The sequence below is a fragment of the Salmo salar genome, chromosome ssa03 (genome assembly GCF_905237065.1).
Source record: "Salmo salar chromosome ssa03, Ssal_v3.1, whole genome shotgun sequence".
Classification (NCBI taxonomy): Eukaryota; Metazoa; Chordata; class Actinopteri; order Salmoniformes; family Salmonidae; genus Salmo; species Salmo salar.
This window is the reverse complement of record NC_059444.1, coordinates 33994201-34018287: the sequence shown is the minus strand read 5'-3', so window position 1 is coordinate 34018287 and position 24087 is coordinate 33994201. Positions and strand designations below refer to the sequence as shown.

The window sequence follows — 24087 nt, the reverse complement described above, 5'->3', positions numbered from 1 at the left end:
AGTATCTCGGAGGATCCATGTTGAAATGTAAAGGTCATTTCAGATTGAGCCGACATAAAAAAATTGTGTAAGACTCCAGTCACCCAAGTCATAGACTGTTCTCTCTGCTACCGCACGGCAAGCAGTACCAGAGCGCCAAGTCTAGGATCAAAATAGCTTCTACCACCAAGCCATAAGACTGCTGAACAATTAATTAAATGGCTACCCGGACTATTTACATTGACCCCACTCTTTGTTTTTACACTGCTCCTACATGCTGTTTATTATGTATGCATAGTCACTTTACAAATTACCTCGACTAACCTGTACCCCCGCACATTGATTCGGTATCGGTACCCCTGTATATAGCCTCATTATTGTTATGTAATTTTCTTATGTTACTTTTTGATTGTATTTCATTTTTTTTACTTTAGTTTACTTACTAAATATTTTCTTAAATCTATTTCTTGAACTGCATTGTTGGTTAAGGGATTGTAAGTAAGCATTTCACGATAAGGTCTACCTACACCTGTTGTATTTGGCATATGTGGCAAATAAAATGTGATTTGATATGCAGCGTTTACCATGAATGTTAAGGAACATTGCCTTTAATTATCAATGTGTTATGAAGCAGATCTTCAGCGCTATGGATTGAATAGAGCCCAAACTAAACATTAGCATCTTAGCTGTGACGGTGAAAAAAAAGAAGTTATATTTCATTGTCACATGTTGATGACTCTATTAGTGGAAAGCAAACACACTGCGGCCCTCTATACTATATCTTACAAACACACTGCGGCCCTCTATACTATATCTTACAAACACACTGCGGCCCTCTATACTATATCTTACAAACACACTGCGGCCCTCTATACTATATCTTACAAACACACTGCGGCCCTCTATACTATATCTTACAAACACACTGCGGCCCTCTATACTATATCTTACAAACACACTGCGGCCCTCTATGCTATATCTTACAAACACACTGCGGCCCTCTATGCTATATCTTACAAACACACTGCGGCCCTCTATGCTATATCTTACAAACACACTGCGGCCCTCTATGCTATATCTTATTAAAAACACACTGCGGCCCTCTATGCTATATCTTACAAACACACTGCGGCCCTCTATACTATATCTTACAAACACAGGTGCTAAGACGACGACACTATTTTGATATGACAGTGACATTTAGAAAAGAAAAACACCTATGGTCCATGCATACACATCAAATAATGCAGACACATTCCATATGCGCTGACCAGTCATGCAATCAACAGTAGGAGACACTGTGTGACATGTTCATGTCAAAGTTGATAAACCTTTTGGTCCGCAGGTGCCAAGTTGGCTTTGATTGGCTTGCTCATAGTCACTACATGGGGGCAGTCAAAGCAGGTTTTTGTTTTTTCCTGGTCAACAGAGTTAGCAGGAAGCAGTCAGGAAACCAAGAACCAGTAATTACATTGTATTGCTGAAGCAGACAGGCCTGCTCCATTCCTGTCCTTCCTCAGAGTTGATATGACTGGACAAGAGGAACTTAAGGTTTTTTGGGGACATGGTTCAAGTCCAGCAGGTTCAGCAGCCAGGGCCTTTAATACAGCTAGCTAACTAATTCTACTGGTTTGTGTCTCTGTCCTGCTTGTGTTGTCGCAGCGCCTGCAGAAAGACGTGCTTGACTTGGTTCATCATGTCACTGCAGAGCTGCAGGTCCTCAGCCTTGGCCTGGAGAGTGCTCCTCAGCTCAGCCCTCAGAGCCTCGTTCTCCCCCTGCAGCACCGCCAGCCTGGGGGACAGAGGGAGAGAAACACACAACAACACGTCAACATGGTTGTGTGCTTCAGTCATTTAGGAGTTTGTAATGTATGAATACCCTCTGCATTTTTCGAGCTGTTCTCAATCTTCATAGAAAGTAAAACTCCAATGTATACATGCACAATGTATCTGACACCCCATTTTGGCTTTTACAGTACATGTACAATATTTCTAGTATGTCATACTCAGTATTCTGTGAGTTTCTAGTATGTTATATTCTCTATTCTTGTGTGTGATCTCACTGAAGACTTTCAATCTTATTAGAATTGAACATAGATTGACAGTTTGTATCTCCAGACTGTAACAGACAGAGTCCCCCACCAGGAGTTCCAGGAGAGACAGAACAGAAGACAAAAAAACATTAAGTCAGACTCACTGTGTACTTAGTTCAATGACTTGGGCCTCCCTGGAAAGGTCAGGAGGGCTTCGAGGGGATGATGATTCCCTCTGTCTCCCACTAGACGAGGCTCCTGGGATGGTAGAAAAAAAATAACAACAAAAATAAGACAGAAATAGCAGTTATGGATCAATATAAATCCCATTCTCAGTCTTGTCACTGTGTTACTGTTATAGACCAGTGTGCCTACCCTGAGACTTACCTCCAGTGCCCTTGTTGCTAGTTTTTCTGGGAGTCAATCCTTTGCCCAGATCCAGCTTTGCTTTTTCTAGCTGCTGCTCTAGGGCTACGGCCCTTCTGCGTTCTCCTTGGAATTTTTGCTCTGCCCCTAGGCACCTCTGCATCCCTTCCCCCTCCCTGTCACATCAAACACACCAGCCCAGTCTCTTACTACTATATCCCATTCATACCAAAAACAAAAACCTGCCAATTTTAAAATGCTGTGTTCTTTTTATATATCTGAAAAGTGAAGCCAGTAACAAGGCCTGTACTTTTATTTCTGCCAACCGAGGTAGTCATGATTGCGGTATTATGTTTAAAAACTGCATGATCATCATGAAAATTCCCATCAGGTACTGTAATCTGGTCATTACAAAGTAAGGAGGCTTACATTTCCATGCCGGAAAGATGTATAAACACAAAGGTTAACAGAGAGGTTGAGAGAAAACACTCATGCAATGGTTTGAAATCAGTAATAAATAAAAAAAATTACAAAAGGCACACACCCAATATTAGCAATCTAAACACCCACCCATATGATTTAGTAAAGGACAGGAAAAGAAACTAAACTAATGTAATGTACACAATACACCCGGAAATTTGTGTTGCAGAAATTAAATCCATTGGTAGTTGATGTATGTAATACCTGGATTGCTGGAGCTTGACTAGCTCTAAGAGCCTATCTCTCTCCACACAGGCAGCCTCACAAAGGGTCCGAAACTCTGTACACTCTGCCTTCAGGTACCTCACCTCCTCTGAACAGTTCTGACAACACGAAGGAGCGCCTGCATCTCTGAGATAGTGGTAAATTGTATCAGTAGGTGTAGTCCACCACAAACAGGTTTTACTGTACATCGAATAACAGTTAAAAAGATCAGATGATTTGTACCAGATGTTATGGAGGCTAAGACTTACCTGACCTCTAAACTGACCCCAGCTGCTGACTCCACTAGTTTATGTCCAAGTTTAGATACTGAACTATATGAGAGATAAAAAAAAAAACATACATTTAGATAAATAATATATCAATATAGTCATTGCACAATCAATGACACTATCAACTGATAATTGAATAATTTGTAGGCAAGGTAGATGAGTGATATATTCATGAATGTACTATAATATTTGACATTTATGACACAAGATTATCTTATATTTATGACTCCCACTTGCACACATACCGGGCTGAGCTAATCCTCTTACTGCTGTCTCCCCCTGCTGTCAAAGGCCAGAAACTGCCAGTGGTAGTCTTTGGGCCTAATTGACCGCCTTCCTCTCTCTGCAACACATTTACAAAATCCATTCTGTTTAAATTCCAGTCCTGAATTCCATCGTTCAGTTGCATTTGAAAGAATGCTACCATAAAGCATCATTGCTACATTTTTCTAAATTGGTAGCGACTGGAAATAAATGGAACTAGCCCAAAGCGCTGAAGCCAAAACTCTCAGTCAATAGCAATGACATCACTAGAAGTATTTTTATCTCCTTGCAGAATCACAGTCAGTTTACCTTAAAGGACAGTTGCTGTATCTCGTCTTCCAGCTCTTTCACTTTGGCCTCCCTCTCGGAGACCATGTGTTTGAGCTGCTGGATGAGGGATGTGTGTCTCTGGGCCTCGCTGCTCAGCTGCTGCCCCAGGTTCTGCTGGCTCTCCTTGGTCTGCGCATCCTGTTGGCTCAGCCTACCCAGCACCTCCTGCAGCTGGCTCTGCTGCTTCTACGGTACTCACGACAGGACAGACAGGGGGACAGGGGCAGGAGAGGGGGCAGGGGACAGGTGAAGAGGGAGACAGGATTAGGGGGACAGGATTAAGGGGACAGGGTTAGGGGAGGACATGTCAAGGGACACTTCACTCTAGAAACTTATGTGTACTACTGTATGTGTTGGTAAGTGAAGAGAAGCATCAGCATATTACTAACTAAGAGTAACTGATGCATCAAACTGATTATTCTGTGATATGTATATGTATTTGACGTTGGCAAATGCAGTAGGTCTACAGTATTATTTATTTACCTATATTTAATCATCAGGTAGTCACCATTGAGACCAGTGTCTCTTTTACAAGGGAGCCCTGTATATTTAATAAAATACATCAAAAATAAAATACAATATAAAACAAAATAAAATACAGCACAACACATATTGCACAGACAAACATACATATACACAATATACATAAAACACAGTCAACTAAAACAAACACATTCTTTATTATAAAAATCATACGTCCCCTGCCTGAACTGACCTAGGACACTAAGACATCTATTTGAAATGTATTTTGGTGATCATTCCAAACATGTGGAATAAAGAAAACTAAAGGCTGACTTACCTAACTCTGCAGACACCAAAGGAGTCTCCAGACTTAACCAACCCTGTAAACGGGTTTGATAACTTGTCATTTTAAATCTTAATAGTGAAGTTAGGTAAGTCGGAAGCTTGTGGAGCAGGGCTTTGTAAACAAAAAGAGAGTAATGATGTGATCTACGGGACTTCAAAGAGGTCCAGCCAACCTTTTAGTAAAGAATACAGTAAAGAGTAAAAAAACACTCCTGTGATAAAACGAAGGGTGCTATGAAAAAGGCAACTGCACTTTTATAAATAGAATCATCATAATCAAGAACATGTAGAAAGGTTGACTGCTTCCTGCTGACTAGTGAGAGACAAGGTCTGTTTCTGTAAAAAATGTAAAAAAAAAAATGTAAATCTAACAAGGTCCTTCTATGTTTTTCAAACGATAAATCAGTGTCAATCCAAATACCAAGTTATTTGTATGCAGGGACTCGTTCAATTATAAATCAATACGATGAGTGAAGATGTAATCCATCTGAGACAATGTTATGAGAACTTGAAAACATGGGATCCTTTGGGATTTTGGCAAATATATCTACTTCCCCAGTGTCAGATACCATAAACTTCCAGTCATTGTGCTAACACTAGTTAGCAATTGCACTAGCGCTAGTTAGCAACTCCCTTCAAACTGCACACAGAAACATAAAAATGGTGTCCACGAGTTCACCTGACTCTGGGGAAGTAGATAAAGAGAGAACGGTTCAGAATATAAGTGATCAATGAAAGAAAACCATGAAAATACATATCTCCTTTTTAGATGTAAAAATACTCTGATCGTGTATATTATTTAGGGTTAGGAAAGTATTTATGAATAATTTTTTAAAAACAGGGTTGGAGAGCCTTTAGTCACAAAATATGTTGGTGAATAAAAAAATGGTGGTTTGATTCACCTTGAAATTGCCATATTTCATTGTTCAATCCATGAAATATTGGAAGGTGAAAAAAGTGTACAATAGGGGTTGAACAGTAGTCCTATAAATCTACCATAATAATCACTAATCAGAGGACTGTGATGACAATGGTACAGTTGTCGTGAACCGTGCGCCAGGGTCCAGGTTTAAACTGCTACGCATGGTGTGCGTTCCATAATTATTCAAATAGGCTACATGTCCCAAATTATTGCTTGTTATGCGTTAGCCTAATATGACCCACTATTGCTAGAGATCCTCAGGATCAACCACACGAACGTGACAAGAGGAAAGAAAGGTAAACTAACGATGTAATGGAATGATGCAAATGTAAGGATACTAACACCAAAGTGACAGTTATAAATGTATATAATAATAGTATTTGGGTATAACTGACGGTGGCTACAAATAGTTGGTGATATTTAACATGATACAAAAAGGAAAAAATACAGTGAAAATTAAAAAAATACAGTGAAAAGTCTGGGCATATAATTAAAACATTCTAGAAATCAAATAGGTAGGTTTGGCGCTATACTGTATGGCTACAGAAGCCTATAGACTGGGTCTCCAAATGTCATCCTTGCAAGTTATAAAGCCAGCATTTCATAAACTTCACTGTGGAAAAGGTGATATGTTGATATGCTTCAGTTTGCTGCCATATGACTGGTCTCCAGCGATCATAAGGATCTAAAACAATTGTCATTTATATTTACAATCGCCTTAGCCAAACGGCTTACTCATTTACCTACCTTTTATCAATTTGTAAACCACAACGCGTGGAGGATGGTGTTATTTCTATCAGAAAAAAGAAAGTAGATGTTGTTCCACTTGGTTGCGCGACCTTATTCATTGTTGCGCGACCTTATTCATTGTTTCATCGCGCGTAAATGCGGTTGAATTATGAGGGAATTAAGTCAAGATCAGAATATCGTATCTGTATCAGTATCAGAAGACACACCTCCGCCACACCTTCATTTCTTTGATCTCCACCACCAAACGAATAGCGGGTGAATAGCATGCTATTCTCATGTTTAAGTTCAAGGTCAGAATATGCGTAGAGCGAAAAGTGCATAAAAAGGCAATTATGTTCCATTTAGCGCTTAACTCAGGTTGAAGTTCTTCCCATGATGCCCTCAAAGTTCTAATATGATATACCAATATACAGTACATGGGTTCATACTAGTATTTGAAACTTATCTATAGAATGGAAAAGTCGCAAAAGTGCAAACCATGCCCATCTGGCACTTGAGACAGGCTCAATCAAACGCTCAAAGCAGTTCAAAGAAAACTATTTGAACCGAGGTCTGCTAACATACCAGTAAGGCATCCACCAGCTCATCATCATGCTTTCCTTTGTCCAGCAGGGTGGAGATCTGGGCCTTCAGTGATTTCACCTCAGTGCTCAGGTTTTTGTTTCTGGCCTTGGAGCCCTCCAGCTTCTTCTTCACATCATTGTGGTCCTTCATGAGGGAATCATAGTCCCCAGTCATCCTCTAACCACACATGCCAGGAGGAGAGAAGCATAACTAAGGCTGGAGTTCAATTAAACCTCAAAATCTCAAAAGAGCTACTGTGTGAATACCACAATGCAGGTTTGATTGAACTGTCAATCAATTGTCAATCAAGTCCGGCTCTTCCTACCTCCAGAGTTTCTCTCTTCTCCCTCTCCATATTGCGAATGTAGGTGAGGTTCCTGTCCTGGGGGGGTGTTTTCTGCAGGGCCCCGCTCCACAGTAGCTCCTCTTCCACGGTGACGAATGACGGCTGCTTCCTCTGAGCTGATTGGCTCAGCTGCTGCTCCAGGTCCCGAACCTGGGGACAAAAAAACAACAGAGAAACATTAAGATGGCAACATTGCAGTCAACAAATCACCTTGTATGTATTTTAACAGCTTATTGTGTGATCAATATTCTGTGCCTCGAAAGTTCTTCCAATGACAGCAGGCAGTCAGCTCACCCGAATCTGGAGAGCCAGTATCTGCTGGGAGCGACCTCTCCAGTTACCTGGGCTGGTCAGTAGCTGCTGGATGCTGACTTCCTCTCCTACCTCACTGGATAACACCTACAGTAGGAACAAAAACATGCCTGGAATAGTATGCCATAACCTTTGAAATGTTTGAACTTTTAACAAACGGCTGTATACGGACCTTCTGAGCTATTTTCAATTCCTGCTTGACAGCTTGAATCTGGTTTCGATATTCTGTCATCTTGAATTGGGCAGCAGATAGTTTTTCCTGTAGAGATTTTACCACTGGACTGTTCTATTGGTGAGAGGAACACAGTCATAGCTGTCATTGAAAAGTCACAATATTGACACAAATTCAATTTGCCAGGTTTGCTTAGAATAAACATGTATAAAAGTTTTTCCTAACCTGCTACAACAACATAAGCATATGTGGCAGAGTTCCCTTGAGTATTGGCTCATATTTGTTCACGGCTTAAAAATGATGATCAGTCATTAAGACTAATTACCTCCTGGAAGTCCTGGGATGACCTCATGTCTTGTGGCTTTACATCCATTTTCTTCCCAGGAGGACTAAGCAACAAAGCAGCCTGGAGCTAGAGGATTTAGCATAATTGCAATTATTTTAATTACTTACCCATCCAGTCAAGAGCTTACATCATCAGTCTATAAAGCAATACCGCTGACAAATGGCCAATTGGGTCAAGAAGTGGAAAGTCTCGGGCATTTATGTATAAAATTGGGATTTTGTATCCAAATGTCATTGTCAATTGACAGACTGGATATGAGATGGAATTCGGGTTTGTTACAGTTGCTGATTCTTTGTTATAGCAATGTGAAATGATAAGTTCTTTAAACATCCCATTTACCTCTTTCTCAAGCTGTTTCACTCTGTTGCTAGTTTGTTTTGCTTTAACTTTTTCTCGTTCCATTTCAGAAGCACACTCTCGATTCCTCTTAGAAAGCTCAACAATCTTGGTAGCTGCCGCATCACCCGCCAAGCCAGATGTGCCTTGGACAAGATAGTCATAAAATCAATAAAAAAGGACACATGCCACTTTAGACAACATTCCCAAAGTCAAATGGAGCTCTGAAAGTAAGAATAAAACAAAGACAACAACATATATCATAATTTTACTCAGAATGTAGTCAAATCCAATGCTTATCAACCCAAAAGATGATTTGTTCATTCAAGTTTTTTCATATACTGTACAATACCTGCTAAAGCCAGCCTGTCTTCCTCCCTCTTCTTCTTCAGATGTTTAATCTCAAAGTCTTTCTCGCTCACTAGTTTGAATAGTCGGCCATTTTCATCCCTCAGCTCCCTCACCTGGTCCTGCAACTGTTCATTTTCATTCTGTAACAGTCTGTGGGGATTAAAAACCCATTAAAGTCAACATTTTAATATGGAGGATGATAAATTTCCTCCAATTACAAACGACAATAACAACACAGTCATATTTAGGTTTATGAAAGTTCTCCCCTAAAGACCCACAACTTGCATATTGCTACAATTGCTATTTCAAAGCTAATGAACGCCTTTGTCCAAAACAATTGCTCCAAACACTAATCCATTTGGGTAATAATGAGATAGGTACATATAACTAATTCATAATGCTACAATGCCTACGGTAAGCATAATGTTAGGCTGTATTGGGGGAGGAAACGTTGTCTAACTTTAATAATATAGACCTAACCTAATAATATTTCAAAGAGCTCACTTTTTACTACAATCATCCGTGTGATGAATGTCTAGCTGGGACAGGTTCAGATTGTCCTGGATCTCAGTGGCCTTCTGCTCCTTCTTCTGTTTCTCTAGTCTTTGGAGACGCTTCTCATGCTGCTCCTGCAGAGCCTGGAACTGTAGACGAAGGTTATCCTTTAGTCCATCATCTTCTTCCATGTTGTACAGAAAGGTCCAACCCAGAAATTGCAGTCCCTTGGTGTTGAAAATAAATGTTAACACTTAATTTGGCTGACAGAACAAAAAAGGGTAGTTAGCTAACTAACACTGTTATTTTGGGGGCCATTTAAATTATGTAATGCATTCTTAATGATATGTATTTACATGGTAGTTACACAGGCAGGTACAGTTGAGATAGACCTGAATTTGAAATGTCAATGTGTAAGGTTACAGTTACATGCTAATTTCCATGAAACACAAACAGGAGCTAGAACAGATCAAGGTAAAATTTGTTTTATATTGGATATCCTGTAGATATTCGGTTTTCTCTCGTCAATAGCTTTTGAATCAAGCATGCCATGACTATGAAGATGGTAGATTCTGAATCAGGGGTGGATGGAGAGAAAAATCCACAGCTTTGTTTTGGTTGAAATGTATTTTTTTATTATTATTTGTAGCTTTCAATCTTCAATAGCTCTTACACAAAGCATGCCATGACTATGACAATGATATATTCAGAATGGGGGGAGGACGGACAAAGCTCCTTTGCTTTTTTTCTCTCTAGAAATTGCATTTGTATTTATTTTTTATGTTCAATAGCTCTTACACAAAGCGTGCCATGACTAAGAAAAGTATACAGTGCATTCGGAAAGTATTCAAACCCCTTCCCCTTTTCAACATGTTACAGCCTTATTCTGAAATTGATTGAATTAACTGTTTTGCTCATCAATTTACACACAATACCCCATAATGACAAAGCGAAAACAGGTTTTTAGAGATTTTTGCAAATGTATTATAAAAAGAAAATGAAATACACATGGCACATAACAATCTCTCCCTTTGTGTAAGAGCTATTGAAGATTGAAAGCTAAAAAAAAGGAAGATAAATAAATCTACCTAAATAAAGCTTTTGATTTTTGTCCATCCTTCCCTGATTCTGAACATGTCATTTTAATAGCCACGGCACACTTTGTACACTTTGAAGATTGAAATCCGAAATCGTATTATTACAAAAATAATAATAAAGGTGTGGATATTTCTCCATCCAGCCGATTCAGAACATACCATCTTATAGCCATGGCATGCTTTGTTCAATTGTTATTGATGAGAGAAAACCTAATATTCACCGAATATCCTAAAACAAATTTTACCGCGGTCTACAACGGTTGTATAAACTGTAACTTGGTGGAGAGAGGAGGGGTGGGGTGGTTATGGTTACAAGACACTAGACCTACATCCAAACAAAATATGTTTGAGTAATTAACAACTCACTTCGTGTAAAGTATGCTTAGGCCTAGTCTCAGAGGTTTTAAACCTCACTAGCATCATATTTTAAGATAGCTCGGCGTTGGCTAAGGACGTTATTAAGGTTAGCTAACTAACGTTAGTTTAGCTAACTTAGCTAGCTAACGTTAGCTGTTATAACAGGCAGGAAATTTAAATGAATAGTTTAAACTCACCTTCGTAACAACGTTCTGTGTTGAGCTACAACATAACAATACACAGGTTGCTGAACAATTGCGATATCTGTGGTTATAAGCTTGACATGTCACAGTTCACGAAACGTGTGTAGAGCTGTTTTGGTATTGGTACACTTCCTCGTCCGATCGAACGCTAGTGTATCCATGGCAACGTGTTCCTCCTTGGAGGCACGCACCGCGCAACAGGTGGGGGGAGCATGGAGGTGGGGAGAACGCAAGCGGTGACACATGCAAGTCTACTACACCATAATGAGTAATTGAAAACATGTTTTTAGAAATATTAACACATTTATTGAAAATGAAATACAGAAATATCTCATTTACATAAGTATTCACACCATTGAGTCAATACTTTGTAGAAGCACCTTTGACAGCCATTACAGCTGTGAGTCTTTCTTGGTAAATCTCTAAGAGCTTTCCACACCTGGATTGAGCAACATTTGCCCATTATTCTTTTCAAAGTTATTCAAGCTCTGTCAAATTAGTTGTTGATCATTGCTAGACAACCATTTGCAGGTCTTGCCATAGATTTTCAAGTAGATTTAAGTCAAAACTGTAACTCAGCCTCTCACTGTCTTCTTGGTAAGCAACTTCAGTGGAGATTTAGCCTATCACTTTACCCCTACCTACATATTACCTTAATTATCTCAACTAACCTATACCTCCTCACATTGACTCGGTACCGGTGCCCCCTGTATATTTCCTCCTTATTGTTATTTTATTGTTGCTCTTTTTTTTTTTTACTTTAGTTTGTTCAGTAAATATTTTTCTTAACTCTTATTTTTCTTAAAACTGCATTGTTGGTTAAGGGCTTGTAAGAAAGCAGTTTATGGTAAGGTCTGCACCTGTTGTATTCGGTGGCAAATACAATCTGATTTGATGAGTGGCCAAATCTGTTTTAGGGCATAAACTACATGACCAGAAGTATGTGGACACCTGCTCGTCGAACATCTCATTCCAAAATCATGGTTATTAATATGGAGTTGGTCCCCCCCTTTGCTGATAATATAGCCTCCACTCTTCTGCGAAGGCATTCCACGAGATGTTAAAACATTGCTGCGGGGACTTGCTTCGATTAAGCCACAAGAGAAATTAGTAAGGTCGGGCACTCATGTTGGGCGATAAGGCCTGGCTCGCAGTCGGCGTTCCAATTCATCCCAAAAGTGTTCGATGGGGTTGAGGTCAGGGCTCTGTGCAGGCCAGTCAAGTTCTTCCACACCGATCTCGACAAACCATTTCTGTATGGACCTCACTGTGTGCACAGGGAATTGTCATGCTAAAACAGGAAAGGGCCTTCCCCAAACTGTTGCCACAAAGTTGGAAGCACAGAATTGTCTAGAATGTTATTGTATGCTGTAGTGTTATGATTCCCCTTCACTGGAACTAAGGGGCCGAGCCCGAATCATGAAAAACAGCCCCAGACCATTATTCCTCCTCCACCAAACTTTACAGTCGACACTATGCATTAGGGTAGGTAGCGTTCTCCTGGCATCCACCTAACTCAGATTTGTCCGTCGGATTACCAGATAGTGAAGCTTGATTCATCACCCCAGAGAACGCGTTTCCACTACTCAAGAGTCCAATGGCAGCAAGATTTACACCACTCCAGCCGACGCTTGGCATCGGTCATGATGATCTTTAGGCTTGTGTGCGGCTGCTTGGTCATGGAAACCCATTTCATGAAGCTCCCGACGAACAGTTGTTGTGCTAATGTTACTTCCAGAGGCAGTTTGGAACTGGGTAGTGAGTGTTGAAACCGAGGACCGACGATTTTTACACGTTACGTGCTTCAGCACTTGGCAGTCTCGTTCTGTGAGCTTGTGTGGCCTACCACTTCACAGCTGAGCCATTGTTGATCCTAGACATTTCCTCTTGACAATAACATCACTTTCAGTTGACCGGGCAGCTCTAGCAGGGCAGAAATTTGACTAACCGACTTGTTGGAAAGGTGGCATCCTATAATGGTGCCACGTTGAAAAGTCACTGAGTGGTCAATATTTGTCTATGGAGATTGCATGGCTGTGTGCTCGATTTTATACACCTTTCAGCAACAGATTTGGCTGAAAAAGCTGAATCCACTAATTTGAAGTGGTGTCCACATACTTTTGAATATATAGTGTATTTTGCCACAAACCCCGCAACACTGTGCCAAAATATTATTATTTTGCATGGGTCTGTAAATTGGTGGTTGTAACGTTATACACCATTCCAACCACATCCGATCAAAATGTGGATACATTCCACAAAAAAGGTAATGTGTGTAGACACAAAAATATATTATTCTCTGCAGATTCTTTCAAGCGCTGTCAGGTTGGATGGGGAGCGTTGCTATACAGGTATTTTCAGGTCTCTCCAGAGATGTTCGATCGTGTTCAAGTCCGGTCTCTGACTGGGCCACTCAAAGACATTCAGAGACTTGACCCGAAGCCACTCCTGCGATGTCTTGGCTGTGTGCTTAGTGTCGTTGTCTTTTTGGAAGATGAACCTTAGCCCCACTCTGAGGTTCTGAGCACTCTGGAACAGGATGCTGCCACCACCATGCTTCACCGTAGGGATGGTGCTAGGTTTCGTGACGCTTGGAATTCAGGTCAAGAGTTCAATCTTGATTTCATCAGACCAGAGAATCTTGTTTCTCATGGTCTGAAAGTCTTTAGGTGCCTTTTGGAAAACTCCAAGCGGGCTGTCATTTGCTTTTTACCGTCTGGCCACTCTACCATAAAGGCCTGATTGGTGGAGTGCTGCAGAGATGGTTGTCCTTCTGGAAGGTTCTCCCATCTCCACAGAGGAACTCTAGAGCTCTGTCAGAGTGAATCATCAGGTTCTTGGTCACCTCCCTGACCTAGGCCCTTCTTCCTCGATTGCTCAGTTTGACCAGGCGGCCAGCTCTAGGAAGAGTCTTGATGGTTTCAAACATCTTCCATTTAAAAATGATGGAGGCCACTGTATTCATGGGGACCTTCAATGCTGCAGTTTCTTTTCCCCCCGATCTCGGATTTTTAATGTTCCAAATCTTCAATTGAATTTAGACTCCAATGAAGTTGTAGAAACAAGGATGATCAATGGAAACTGGTTGCACCAGAGCTCGAAAAAAGGGGCTGAATACTTATGGAAATAATAATATCTGTTTTTTATTTTTAATACGTTTCGATTTGTCATTATGGGGTATTGTGTGTAGATTGCTGAGATATAAAAAAAATAGAATAAGGCTGTAACGTAACAAAATGTAGAAAAAGTCAAGGGGTCTGATTACTTTCCGAAGTACAGTGAGGGAAAAAACTATTTGATCCCCTGCTGATTCTTGTACGTTTTCCCACTGACAAAGAAATTATCAGTCTATAATTTCAATGTTAGGTTTATTTGAACAGTGAGAGACAAAAAAAATCCAGAAAAACGCATGTCAAAAATGTTATAAAATGATTTGCATTTTAATGAGGGAAATAAGTATTTGACCCCTCTGCAAAACATGACTTAGTACTTGGTGGAAAAACCTGACTTAGTACTCGGAGGAGTACTTAGTACTCGGAGGAGACATGGAACGCTGCCCATGTCCGACTACAACGAGCCATCAGGCGGCAAAAGGCGAGTGCCGACAGCCACCGCAGTGAGGCTCGGGTCTGGCTCTTGACCCTTCACCTGCCCCTTCACCTGCCCTGCCGGAAGCTGGGTCCGCGGTTTGTGGGGCCATTCAAAGTCCTGAGGAGATTGAACGAGGTTTGTTATAGGTTACAACTCCCCCCTGATTATCATATTAACCCCTCGTTCCATGTGTGTTCCTCCACCCCCTCTGGACATCGAGGGGGCCCCGGCGTATACAGTACGAGCCATTATGGACTCCAGACGTCGGGCGAGGGGCCTTCAGTACCTCGTGGATTGGGAGGGGTACGGCCCGGAGGAGCGAAGCTGGGTACCGGCGGAGGACATCCTGGACCCATCGTTAATCCAGGAGTTTCACCGCTTCCGTCCGGATCGCCCTGTTCCCCATCCCCCGAGTCATCCCCGAGGCCGGTGTTGGCGCGCTGCGTCACGACTTCCACCGAAGTCGGCCCCTCTTCTTGTTCGGGTGGCATTCGGCGGTCGACGTCACCGGCTTACTAGTTGCCATCGATCTATGTTTCCCTGTTCGTTTGCTTTTGTCTTTATTATTCACACCTGTTTTTGATTCCCTGATTATGTTCATTATTTAACCCTCTGGCTTCCCTGTTTGTCTTGTCCGTGATTGTTTCCTGTTTTGTGATTGTTGGAGGTGTTTTCTCCTAACCCTGTATTTGGATGTGGAAGAAGTTTGATTATGATTTTAGTAAACACGTTATTGTTTATACTCATCCATGTGTCCTGCGCCTGACTCCGACACTTCTTCTACTAAAGCATTACATTGTATTGGAAAGTACAGTGAAACCTTGACGTCATCTTTACATTAGAAAATATATCGGAGATTGCAGCAATTTAACAATTCTTATCAAATCAAATTTTATTCATCACATACACATGGTTAGCAGATGTTAATGCGAGTGTAGCGAAATGCTTGTGCTTCTAGTTCCGACTATGCAGTAATATCTAACAAGTAATCTAACCTAACAATTGTAAAGGAATGAATAAGAATATGTACATAAAAATATATTAATGAGTGATGGCCGAACGGCATAGGCAAGATGCAATAGATGGTATAGAGTACAGTATATACATATGAGATGAGTAATGTAGGGTATGTAAACATTATATAAAATGGCATTGTTTAAAGTGGCTAGTGATACATTTATTCCATACATTTTTGAGTCAGTATGTTGGCAGCAGCCACTCAATGTTAGTGATGGCTGTTTAACAGTCTGATGGCCTTGAGATAGAAGCTGTTTTTCAGTCTCTCGGTCCCCGCTTTGATGCACCTGTATTGACCTCGCCTTCTGGATGATACCAGGGTGGACAGGCAGTCGCTCGGATGGTTGTTGTCCTTGATGATATTTTTGGCCTTCCTGTGACATCGGGTGGTGTAGGTGTCCTGGAAGGCAGGTAGTTTTCCCCCGGTGATGCGTTGTGCAGACCTCACTACCCTCTGGAGAGCCTTACGGTTGTGGGCGGAGCAGTTGCCATACCAGGCGGGGACACAGCCCGACAGGATGCTCTCGATTGTGCATCTGTAAAAGTTTGAGTGTTTTTGGTGACAAGCCAAATTTCTTCAGCCTCCTGAGGTTGAAGAGGCGCTGCTGTGCCTTCCTCACCACGCTGTCTGTGTGGGTGGACCGTTTCAGTTTGTCTGTGATGTGTACGCCAAGGAACTTAAAACTTTCCACCTTCTCCACTACTGTCCCATCGATGTGGATAGGGGGCTGCTCCCTCTGCTGTTTCCTGAAGTCCACGATCATCTCCTTTGTTTTATTGACATTGAGTGTGAGGTTATTTTCCTGACACCACACTCCGAGGGCCCTCACCTCCTCCCTGTAGGCCGTCTCGTTGTTGTTGGTAATCAAGCCTACCACTGTAGTGTCGTTTGCAAACTTGATGATTGAGTTGGAGGCGTGCATGGCCACGCAGTCATGGGTGAACAGGGAGTACAGGAGAGGGCTGAAAACGCACCCTTGTGGGGCCCCAGTGTTGAGGATCAGTGGGTGGAGATGTTGTTACCTACCCTCATCACCTGGGGGCGGCCCATCAGGAAGTCCAGGACCCAGTTGCACAGGGCGGGGTCGAAACCCAGGGTCTCGAGCTTAATGACGAGTTTGAAGGGTACTATGGTGTTAAATGCTGAGCTGTAGTCGATGAACAGCATTCTTACATAGGTATTCCTCTTGTCCAGATGGGTTAGGGCAGTTTGCAGTGTGATTGGGATTGAGTCGTCTGTGGACGTATTGGGGCGGTAAGCAAATTGGAGTGGGTCTAGGGTGTCAGGTAGGGTGGAGGTGATATGGTCCTTGACTAGTCTCTCAAAGCACTTCATGATGACGGAAGTGAGTGCTACGGGGCGGTAGTCATTTAGCTCAGTTACCTTAGCTTTCTTGGGAACAGGAACAATGGTGGCCCTCTTGAAGCATGTGGGAACAGCAGACTGGGATAAGGAGTGGCCAAAAGGCTGTTATAGCAGGGGCAGCGCCATTGAGGGCTTCCACCATGCTTCCACCATGTCGAAGTAGTCAAAGTCGTCAATTGGGTGGGGATTCCTATGGATTCTAGCCTCAATGGAGCTCCGCATGCTGTCACAGGTGCTATAATGGCACAGATATAAATATTAGTCCTCTAACTATCTCTATGGGCATGCACTGCTTGCTGGAACATAAAGGGTTAGTGCTATAAAAGATCCTTGGGATGTCCATACCCTAAACTCTAACCTTAACCATAACCCTTAACTAACCTTAACCATTTTAAATGTCATCTTCAGTGATGTCAGAGTTGAATGTCCAAAGGATATCTGCTAGCAAGGACCGAACAGAATGTACCAGAGTCACTCGATTCGGATCTGATGATATGAATGGATTTTCATGAATCTGATTATTTTATTCAACTCACCTATCTATACTAGACCTATATATTCTACATAGATGGAACTGACCAACAGACAGACACACTTGGTTCATTAACAGTAAGCATTTCAATGTTAGTCTATACCTGTTGTCTGTGAACCATGTGACAAATAAAATTAGATTTGATTTCATGCTATAATATTCTGTAATATCTATTTCTAGGCTGTTTCCTATCCATAAATAACGTTTTACGATTAGAGGTCTATATAGATAGGCTATAGCAGTCAATTAAGTAACATTTCATAAGCCTCTATATGAGTGAAGTCTATTGAGTTCAAACCTAACTAAAATGTGAATTCAGATTAACTCAGATGTTTGCAAGAAGATTTAGAGTGGCTTTAAGGGATATAGGGCCAAAATTACAACCAGATATGAGATTTACACTAGGCCTAATGAAAAAGAGAGCCACCAACTGGTGGTGGACTCTGATAGAGGTGCTGCTTTAATATATAGGTACAACTGTCCCAGCGCCTCTGTTAGAACGCGGATAATGACCATTAGGAGACAAATGTACCGAACGTGCTTTATTCCACACTCAAGACAGACAGGCACACTCACACACAGCGATAGAAATTGGACTGATGGTAGTCGTCAAAGTGATAGTGTAAGTGGTCGTATGGTTAGTGATGCACTAACACACGTTAAGGAAGTCCAGGATGGAGGCTTTTCCTCAGCTTTTACTTTTCCTTGGCTGACCAGCTCAGCTGACTGAGTTCCCTGGCAACCTGGTCCGTAACACAGAGGTGTGACATGGCCTCTGCCAACGGACATTTGGGTCAGCCTGATGCGGGGGATGGTAGCCTACCTCAGCGGTAAAAGGCTACAAAGTGTACATGATGGCAAAAAAAACATCAGTTCAACAAATGCTGTAATATCTGTGAGCTGCACGCTATAGTGTTTCCATTTAAACAGTTACAATCCCAGTTATGATTTTACATAAATGATACTAATAGGCTACTTTGCTGCTTTAAACAGGGGAATAAGAATAGGAAAAGATTATGACAAATACCAGGAAACGGAGGAATGCCTAATAACTACAGACTAAATGCTGACTTTATCATAGTGCTTACTCAAAAGCAGGTTTGCTTTGCAAGAATAGCACATTTAATAATGGGTTTTAGGATTTCAGAAACTCTTTTTTCCCCAGAGTTACGTCTACTCTAATACATCATACAAGAAAGTGGTTTATTCTTCTTGATGATAACATATACAGTGAGCTCCAAAAGTATTGGGACAATGACAATTGTGGGGAAATTTGAAATTATACAATGACTATGAGGTTAAAGTGCATATCTTCATCCATATCGTGTGAACCGTTTAGAAATTACAGCACTTTTTATACATAGTCCCCCAATTTTATGGGAACTAAAGTATTGGGACAAATTCACTTATGTGTATTAAAGTAGTCAACATTTTTGTTTGTTTCCCCATTAAACAGGAAACATCTTTGACCGATCAAACTTTCCACTCTAATTCTTGCCACAACAGGACACAATCATTGATAAGTAGACTCAGACAGATTGGACTACTTAAAAATACCCCCTAGAAGACTGCCAATAGGCAAACAACATGGACCATTTTACTGCGACCCCTTTGTCAAGAAGAATGTATGGTCAGTAGTGATGGGTCGTTTGCGAACGAACAGCTCTTTTTGAACAGATCTTTTTGGTGTGGGGAACTGAATTGCATCTGTGAAAGAGCCATTCATTTGGCTCCCTTCTTTGCATACTGCTATTACTTACAAAATGATTATCCAAAGAGTGTAAATCCACACTGCAGAAACAATAAATTGTGAGAAAAGCACATCAATCTAGTTCAATACGTTAAAAAAAATCTAATAATAATAATCTAATAACTTGGCCAGGTAAAAATGTATTTGAACGTGCGCTTCACGATCTGTCCTAACGGTAGCCTACCTTTTGGGCTTTCCATTGGATATTTGAAAAATATTCATGTTTCTAGGCTGACTTTTAAGCATTTTGAAGGAAAGACTCGGAATGCCCACTGACTAATGGTCAGTGGTGGTATATAGAACAAATGCATACTACTATTAATTGGCCAGATGGGGGCGGCATGAGGCAAGAGAGGTTAACACCGTTATCCTGTAGTACACAGATCATTTTAAAAATGTGTTTCTAGGCTCCTCAGTGACAAGATAAGAGATAGTATGTGCTTAGTACTGTAGTAGGTTGCTGCCCTACAGTAATCAAGCCCATGGACTTTCACACATCCAATACGTACACTGTAGTGAAATGTAAACTTGAAGGGTGTGTCTTCAACTTTTCCCAAATTACTGTTTTTAGATCCAAAATATTTTGACTTTGTTACTTTTCCTGTGTCTACATTTCAACGCCAAATCAAATCCTCTACATCGTTACCGCACTGATGTTTGTGAGGTTCAGAAAGACATTGTGGTATTAGAGACGGTATTAACAAATATCCAGAACATCCATCAATGTGTCATGAATTGTTTATTCTTGTGCACCACCTGAAAGTTGATGTCAGTGGCCTAGAGTTAGTTGCCCTTTAGAAGGATAGCAGACAGTATTTCACAATACTCTTATCTTTTAGATGAAACATAGCAGGGACGTCAAACTCATTCCACGAAAGCAGGGATGTCAAACTCATTCCACGGAGGGCAGAGTGTCTGCGGGTCTTTGTTTTTTCCTTTCAATTAAGACCTAGACAACCAGGTGAGGGGAGTCCCTTACTAATTAGTGACCTTAATTCAGCAATCAAGTACAAGGGTGGAGCGAAAACCCGCACACACTCTGACCTCCATGGAATGAGTTCGACACGTGCCTTATTAAAGAGTTCACTTTTACAGGCCAATTAAATGCTCAGAAGATGAAATAGAACAGCTTACCATACACAATATTCTAATCATTAGATCTTTATCACTGACCTCTGACGTAAAATAAAAATTGAAACTATATTTTTACTTTTATCACAATCAAAATAGAGATATTAATGTACTGTAAGGCAGGTAGGTATGTCAATTCAGTCTGGAGTGCCAGAGTGTGCTCAGTGTGCTCTGGGCGTTTGTAAATTCAGTGTTGTCAGATTGACCATCAGTAAATTCATAGTGTTTCGCTGACGCTCTGGCCGAGGAGTAGGGTTGTTTACATTTACATTTAAGTCATTTAACAGACGCTCTTATCCAGAGCGACTTACAGTAGTGAATGCATACATTTCATACATTTTTTCCCCCCGTACTGGTCCCCCGTGGCAATCGAACCCACAACCCTGGCGTTACAAACACGTTTACTATGTTACATCTACTTTATGAAACCAGGCTGTTGAATCCAGGGGGGTGGAAGATCAGCACAATTGCGGGATTGAAATTTAAAGGCAAAATTCTGGCATTTCCGGAGACTGCTTTCACCGGCAAACGATGCAAATGTCAGCTAAATCGAAATAACCCTTTACATTTTAACACGGATCTTCCAGCACTACGGATTGAATCTAGCCCAAAAGCTACTTACTTATATCCCTTTCATACACAGACCAAAATCCCACTAATTGACCATGCCTGCATTTTAATAAAATATTTTTTGTATATCTGAAATGGGTAGAGGGTAAAAAACATTTCAAAATAAAAGCGTGAAAGGCATGTTGCGTGAAAGGCATTCGATTTTTATATCCCCATTGCTTTTGCTGGGATGGAACAAGATACATTCAACTTTGACCATGTTGTTATGATACTTGTCATGGTAACCTGAGAGATAGCAAGCTTGTGACGCAGCGAACATGAATATTCCTTCGAAGAAGCTCCCAAGCCATCAAGACCCACGCCTTACTCTATAGGCTGGTCGATAGCCAATGTGCTCTCAGCAACGCTTTCACCACTGCGTTTGAGTAGAAGCAGTCATCCTGCCACAGTGCCGCATGCAACCAGCAAGTACAGTCATCACACGTGTGGGACACTTACTGATGCTGTTTTCTGTTAGAAACATGCACAGCTTAGGGAAGGGGTGCATGGTTCACTTTTGAAAGACTCTCTCTCTCCAATAAGAATTATTTCCTCAGAATCTACTGATTCGGTCACTCATCTGTAGAGTGTTTTTGAATTTCCCCTGCATGCTTGCGTTCAGTTCGTTCAGTTTTCCAAATATGTCTGTTACATCGGCAAGGAGACCTTTTTATTTTCATTACAAAAAAGTCAACCAAGTCTGTTTTTTTTATATCCATTGTGAATGACAACAGTTCCTCTCTCAATGCAAAAAATCTTTCCTACACTCCCCCTCCATAACCACCAAGCCTCGGTGTGAAGTAGAACATTGTCATGCTCTGATCCCATATCTTCACATAGTTTTGTGAAAAGGCATGTGTGCAGTGGATGTGGTTTGATGTAGTTTACAGTCTGTTGTGGAAAATTCGATCCAAAGATTAAGGCAGAGACTATTTAATGATATAATAGAAAAATCTTTAATATGAGCAGCTGCAGAGGAGATCCACCACTGATTTCACGGGGAAGAACTCAAGGAAGAAATGGTTACTTGTCCCTTATATAGTGAGAGGTGATAATATAATCATATTGTTTACACAACAGTTCTTTCAATTCAACAGTTCCGGAACACAATGGCCTTGTGTTAGGGTGAAGACATAACAGGAGTCTATGAAAGGCATAACATCACAGTACAACACAGAACATATCCCTTGAGAAGTTACATCTGCTCACCCCAAATTCTGCCACCACAATTCCCCCTTTGATGCCATGAAAACTATGGGCATCACCATACATGACATATCTGAGAGTTGTCAGACAGAATTGAAAACCTTTTGGTTTCAGAGAAATTGGCATTTTACACAGAAAAGGGTGGTCTGCGTGAAACTCTGAAAAGGTCATTTAATAATAACAATGCAGGGAAAAGGGAGGTTCATAGGGATCGGGGTCATTTCGAGGGAAGCAGGTACTATCATATCCATTAGGGTAATTTGGATCCCCATTAAAGGGTGAAACAGTGGTAACACTCTGCCCCCACCACTGCACAACCCCCCTATCCGCTAGGAGCATATCCAAAGCCAATCTATTTTGTAAGACCATGGTATGTGTAGCAAATAGTTCAGCAGTCATCGCTTCCAAAGCAGTGGTAGTAGCATTCTCCATTATTTCTACATGGGCTACTTCTCGAATGGAATCAAGAACAGTTGTCATGCCATTCCCAACGACATGTTAGGGTGGAATGTTACATTTTTCAACAGTAAGAGCAGGGTAATGTTTGCTATATAACACAAATAACCAGGGGGAGAGTAGGCCAGGGTGATGGGTTGCTTGGGCAGTGAGTTGGGATTTATTAAAATAAAATCTTCTCATATAAAACACCCTATCCTCCACCCAGTCAAGCTTCCTGTCTGTAAGGTGTGGTGGATGAATCAGAATTAGTTTGGTAACATAGATAATTAAGATGTTTTATTAGTATAATATGCTTCTGTGAGATTTTTGTCATTATAAAGTTTCCTTTGGACACTGGTGTCTTTCAGTTGCACGTTTCCCTTAGCTGGGGCTCAGTCACTTGGGGCCCAGAGAGGGGAGAGGTCAGACTTGTTTTCTACATGTCTCTGTTGCTATGCAGAATATCAGCAAGAGAGGAGGACAGAATGAAATATTGTCTTCGTATGTGAGTGTCTTTACCTATTCTTAAACCATGTGAAGGGATGGCGTGATTAATGGGGATCCAATTATTTGTCTCCACAATGTCTGTGCGCAGGCCACTCCCCCCAGTGAGCCTGTCCAGGAGTGGGGTCAAGAGGGGGTTTGCTTGGGATGGGAGTATCTAGAGTTGACAATTGATATATGCCATTGGATGAAATTGTGTTTTTGTTCTATGAAGTACCAGGGACGAGATTAGAATCTCGTCATTAGGGACCAAACTGAACGATAATTTATAGCGAATGCTATCTGGCTGTAGATACTCCTCTCTAAAGTAAACAGTCTTTCTTTGTGAACCGTTCCTAACTATCTGTGGTTCGTCAATGTACGTTGAAGGGGTGGATTCATGAGTATAAAAGCTCTTTGTATTGAAGGTGTAGTCACCTTTTTCAATGGCATCATTGAAGGTCAAGTGCTTTTGCAAAAGAATCTTAATTATTAAAGATGTAGTTAACTCGGACTGGTGTGTTTGTAACTCTCCTCATTTGGTAATGCAGAAATTAGCCACCACAAAGGTTACCAGCTTTGGTCCACATCAATATTCCATAAGCCCCAAGGGGTATAGCTAATAATGGCATAGTCTCAGCACTGTCTGGTAACAATCCACAACCCCAACAATCTGATACATTCTGTAGTACAGAGACATTACTAGCTTATTGTAAGAAAGTGTTTGACCCGGGGAAAACCCCATAATGTTCATGTCCTCTTTTTCTCCTCTTCAGGTCGGTGGGGTCATCAGAGTCCTGGTTCAGGTTGGCGGTGTCATCTAATTCTGGCCTTCCTCCTGTGGAAGCCAGGCCTCATTGGAGCAGAGAGGTTACTAGCACATTCACCCTCCTCTTGCTCGGAGTCTGCTACCACCCAGACGATGCCCACAGCCACAATGACTGCGAGTCCCAGGGTAAG

At 41.4% G+C, this 24087-nt stretch overlaps 1 protein-coding gene across 2 annotated transcripts; it reads right to left on the bottom strand.

Moving 5' to 3' along the window:
• Positions 1-554: 554 nt before the first annotated feature.
• ccdc13 (coiled-coil domain containing 13) lies at positions 555-11140 on the bottom strand. 2 transcript variants are annotated; one of them, XM_014191242.2, is made up of 16 exons: positions 10999-11140; positions 9357-9574; positions 8854-9002; positions 8505-8647; positions 8145-8231; positions 7820-7933; positions 7630-7734; positions 7315-7485; positions 6990-7166; positions 3926-4132; positions 3598-3695; positions 3332-3394; positions 3063-3209; positions 2400-2554; positions 2177-2270; positions 555-1771 (listed from the first exon to the last, which is right to left on the bottom strand). In XM_014191242.2, exons 2-16 carry the CDS (start codon positions 9536-9538, stop codon positions 1603-1605), a joined length of 2061 nt encoding a protein of 686 aa, XP_014046717.1. In that variant the 5' UTR covers positions 9539-9574; positions 10999-11140; the 3' UTR covers positions 555-1602. The 2 variants fall into 2 exon arrangements, with proteins under 2 accessions (XP_014046717.1, XP_014046719.1); XM_014191244.2 differs by having other exon boundaries at positions 6990-7133.
• Between the last annotated feature and the right edge of the window lie 12947 nt (positions 11141-24087).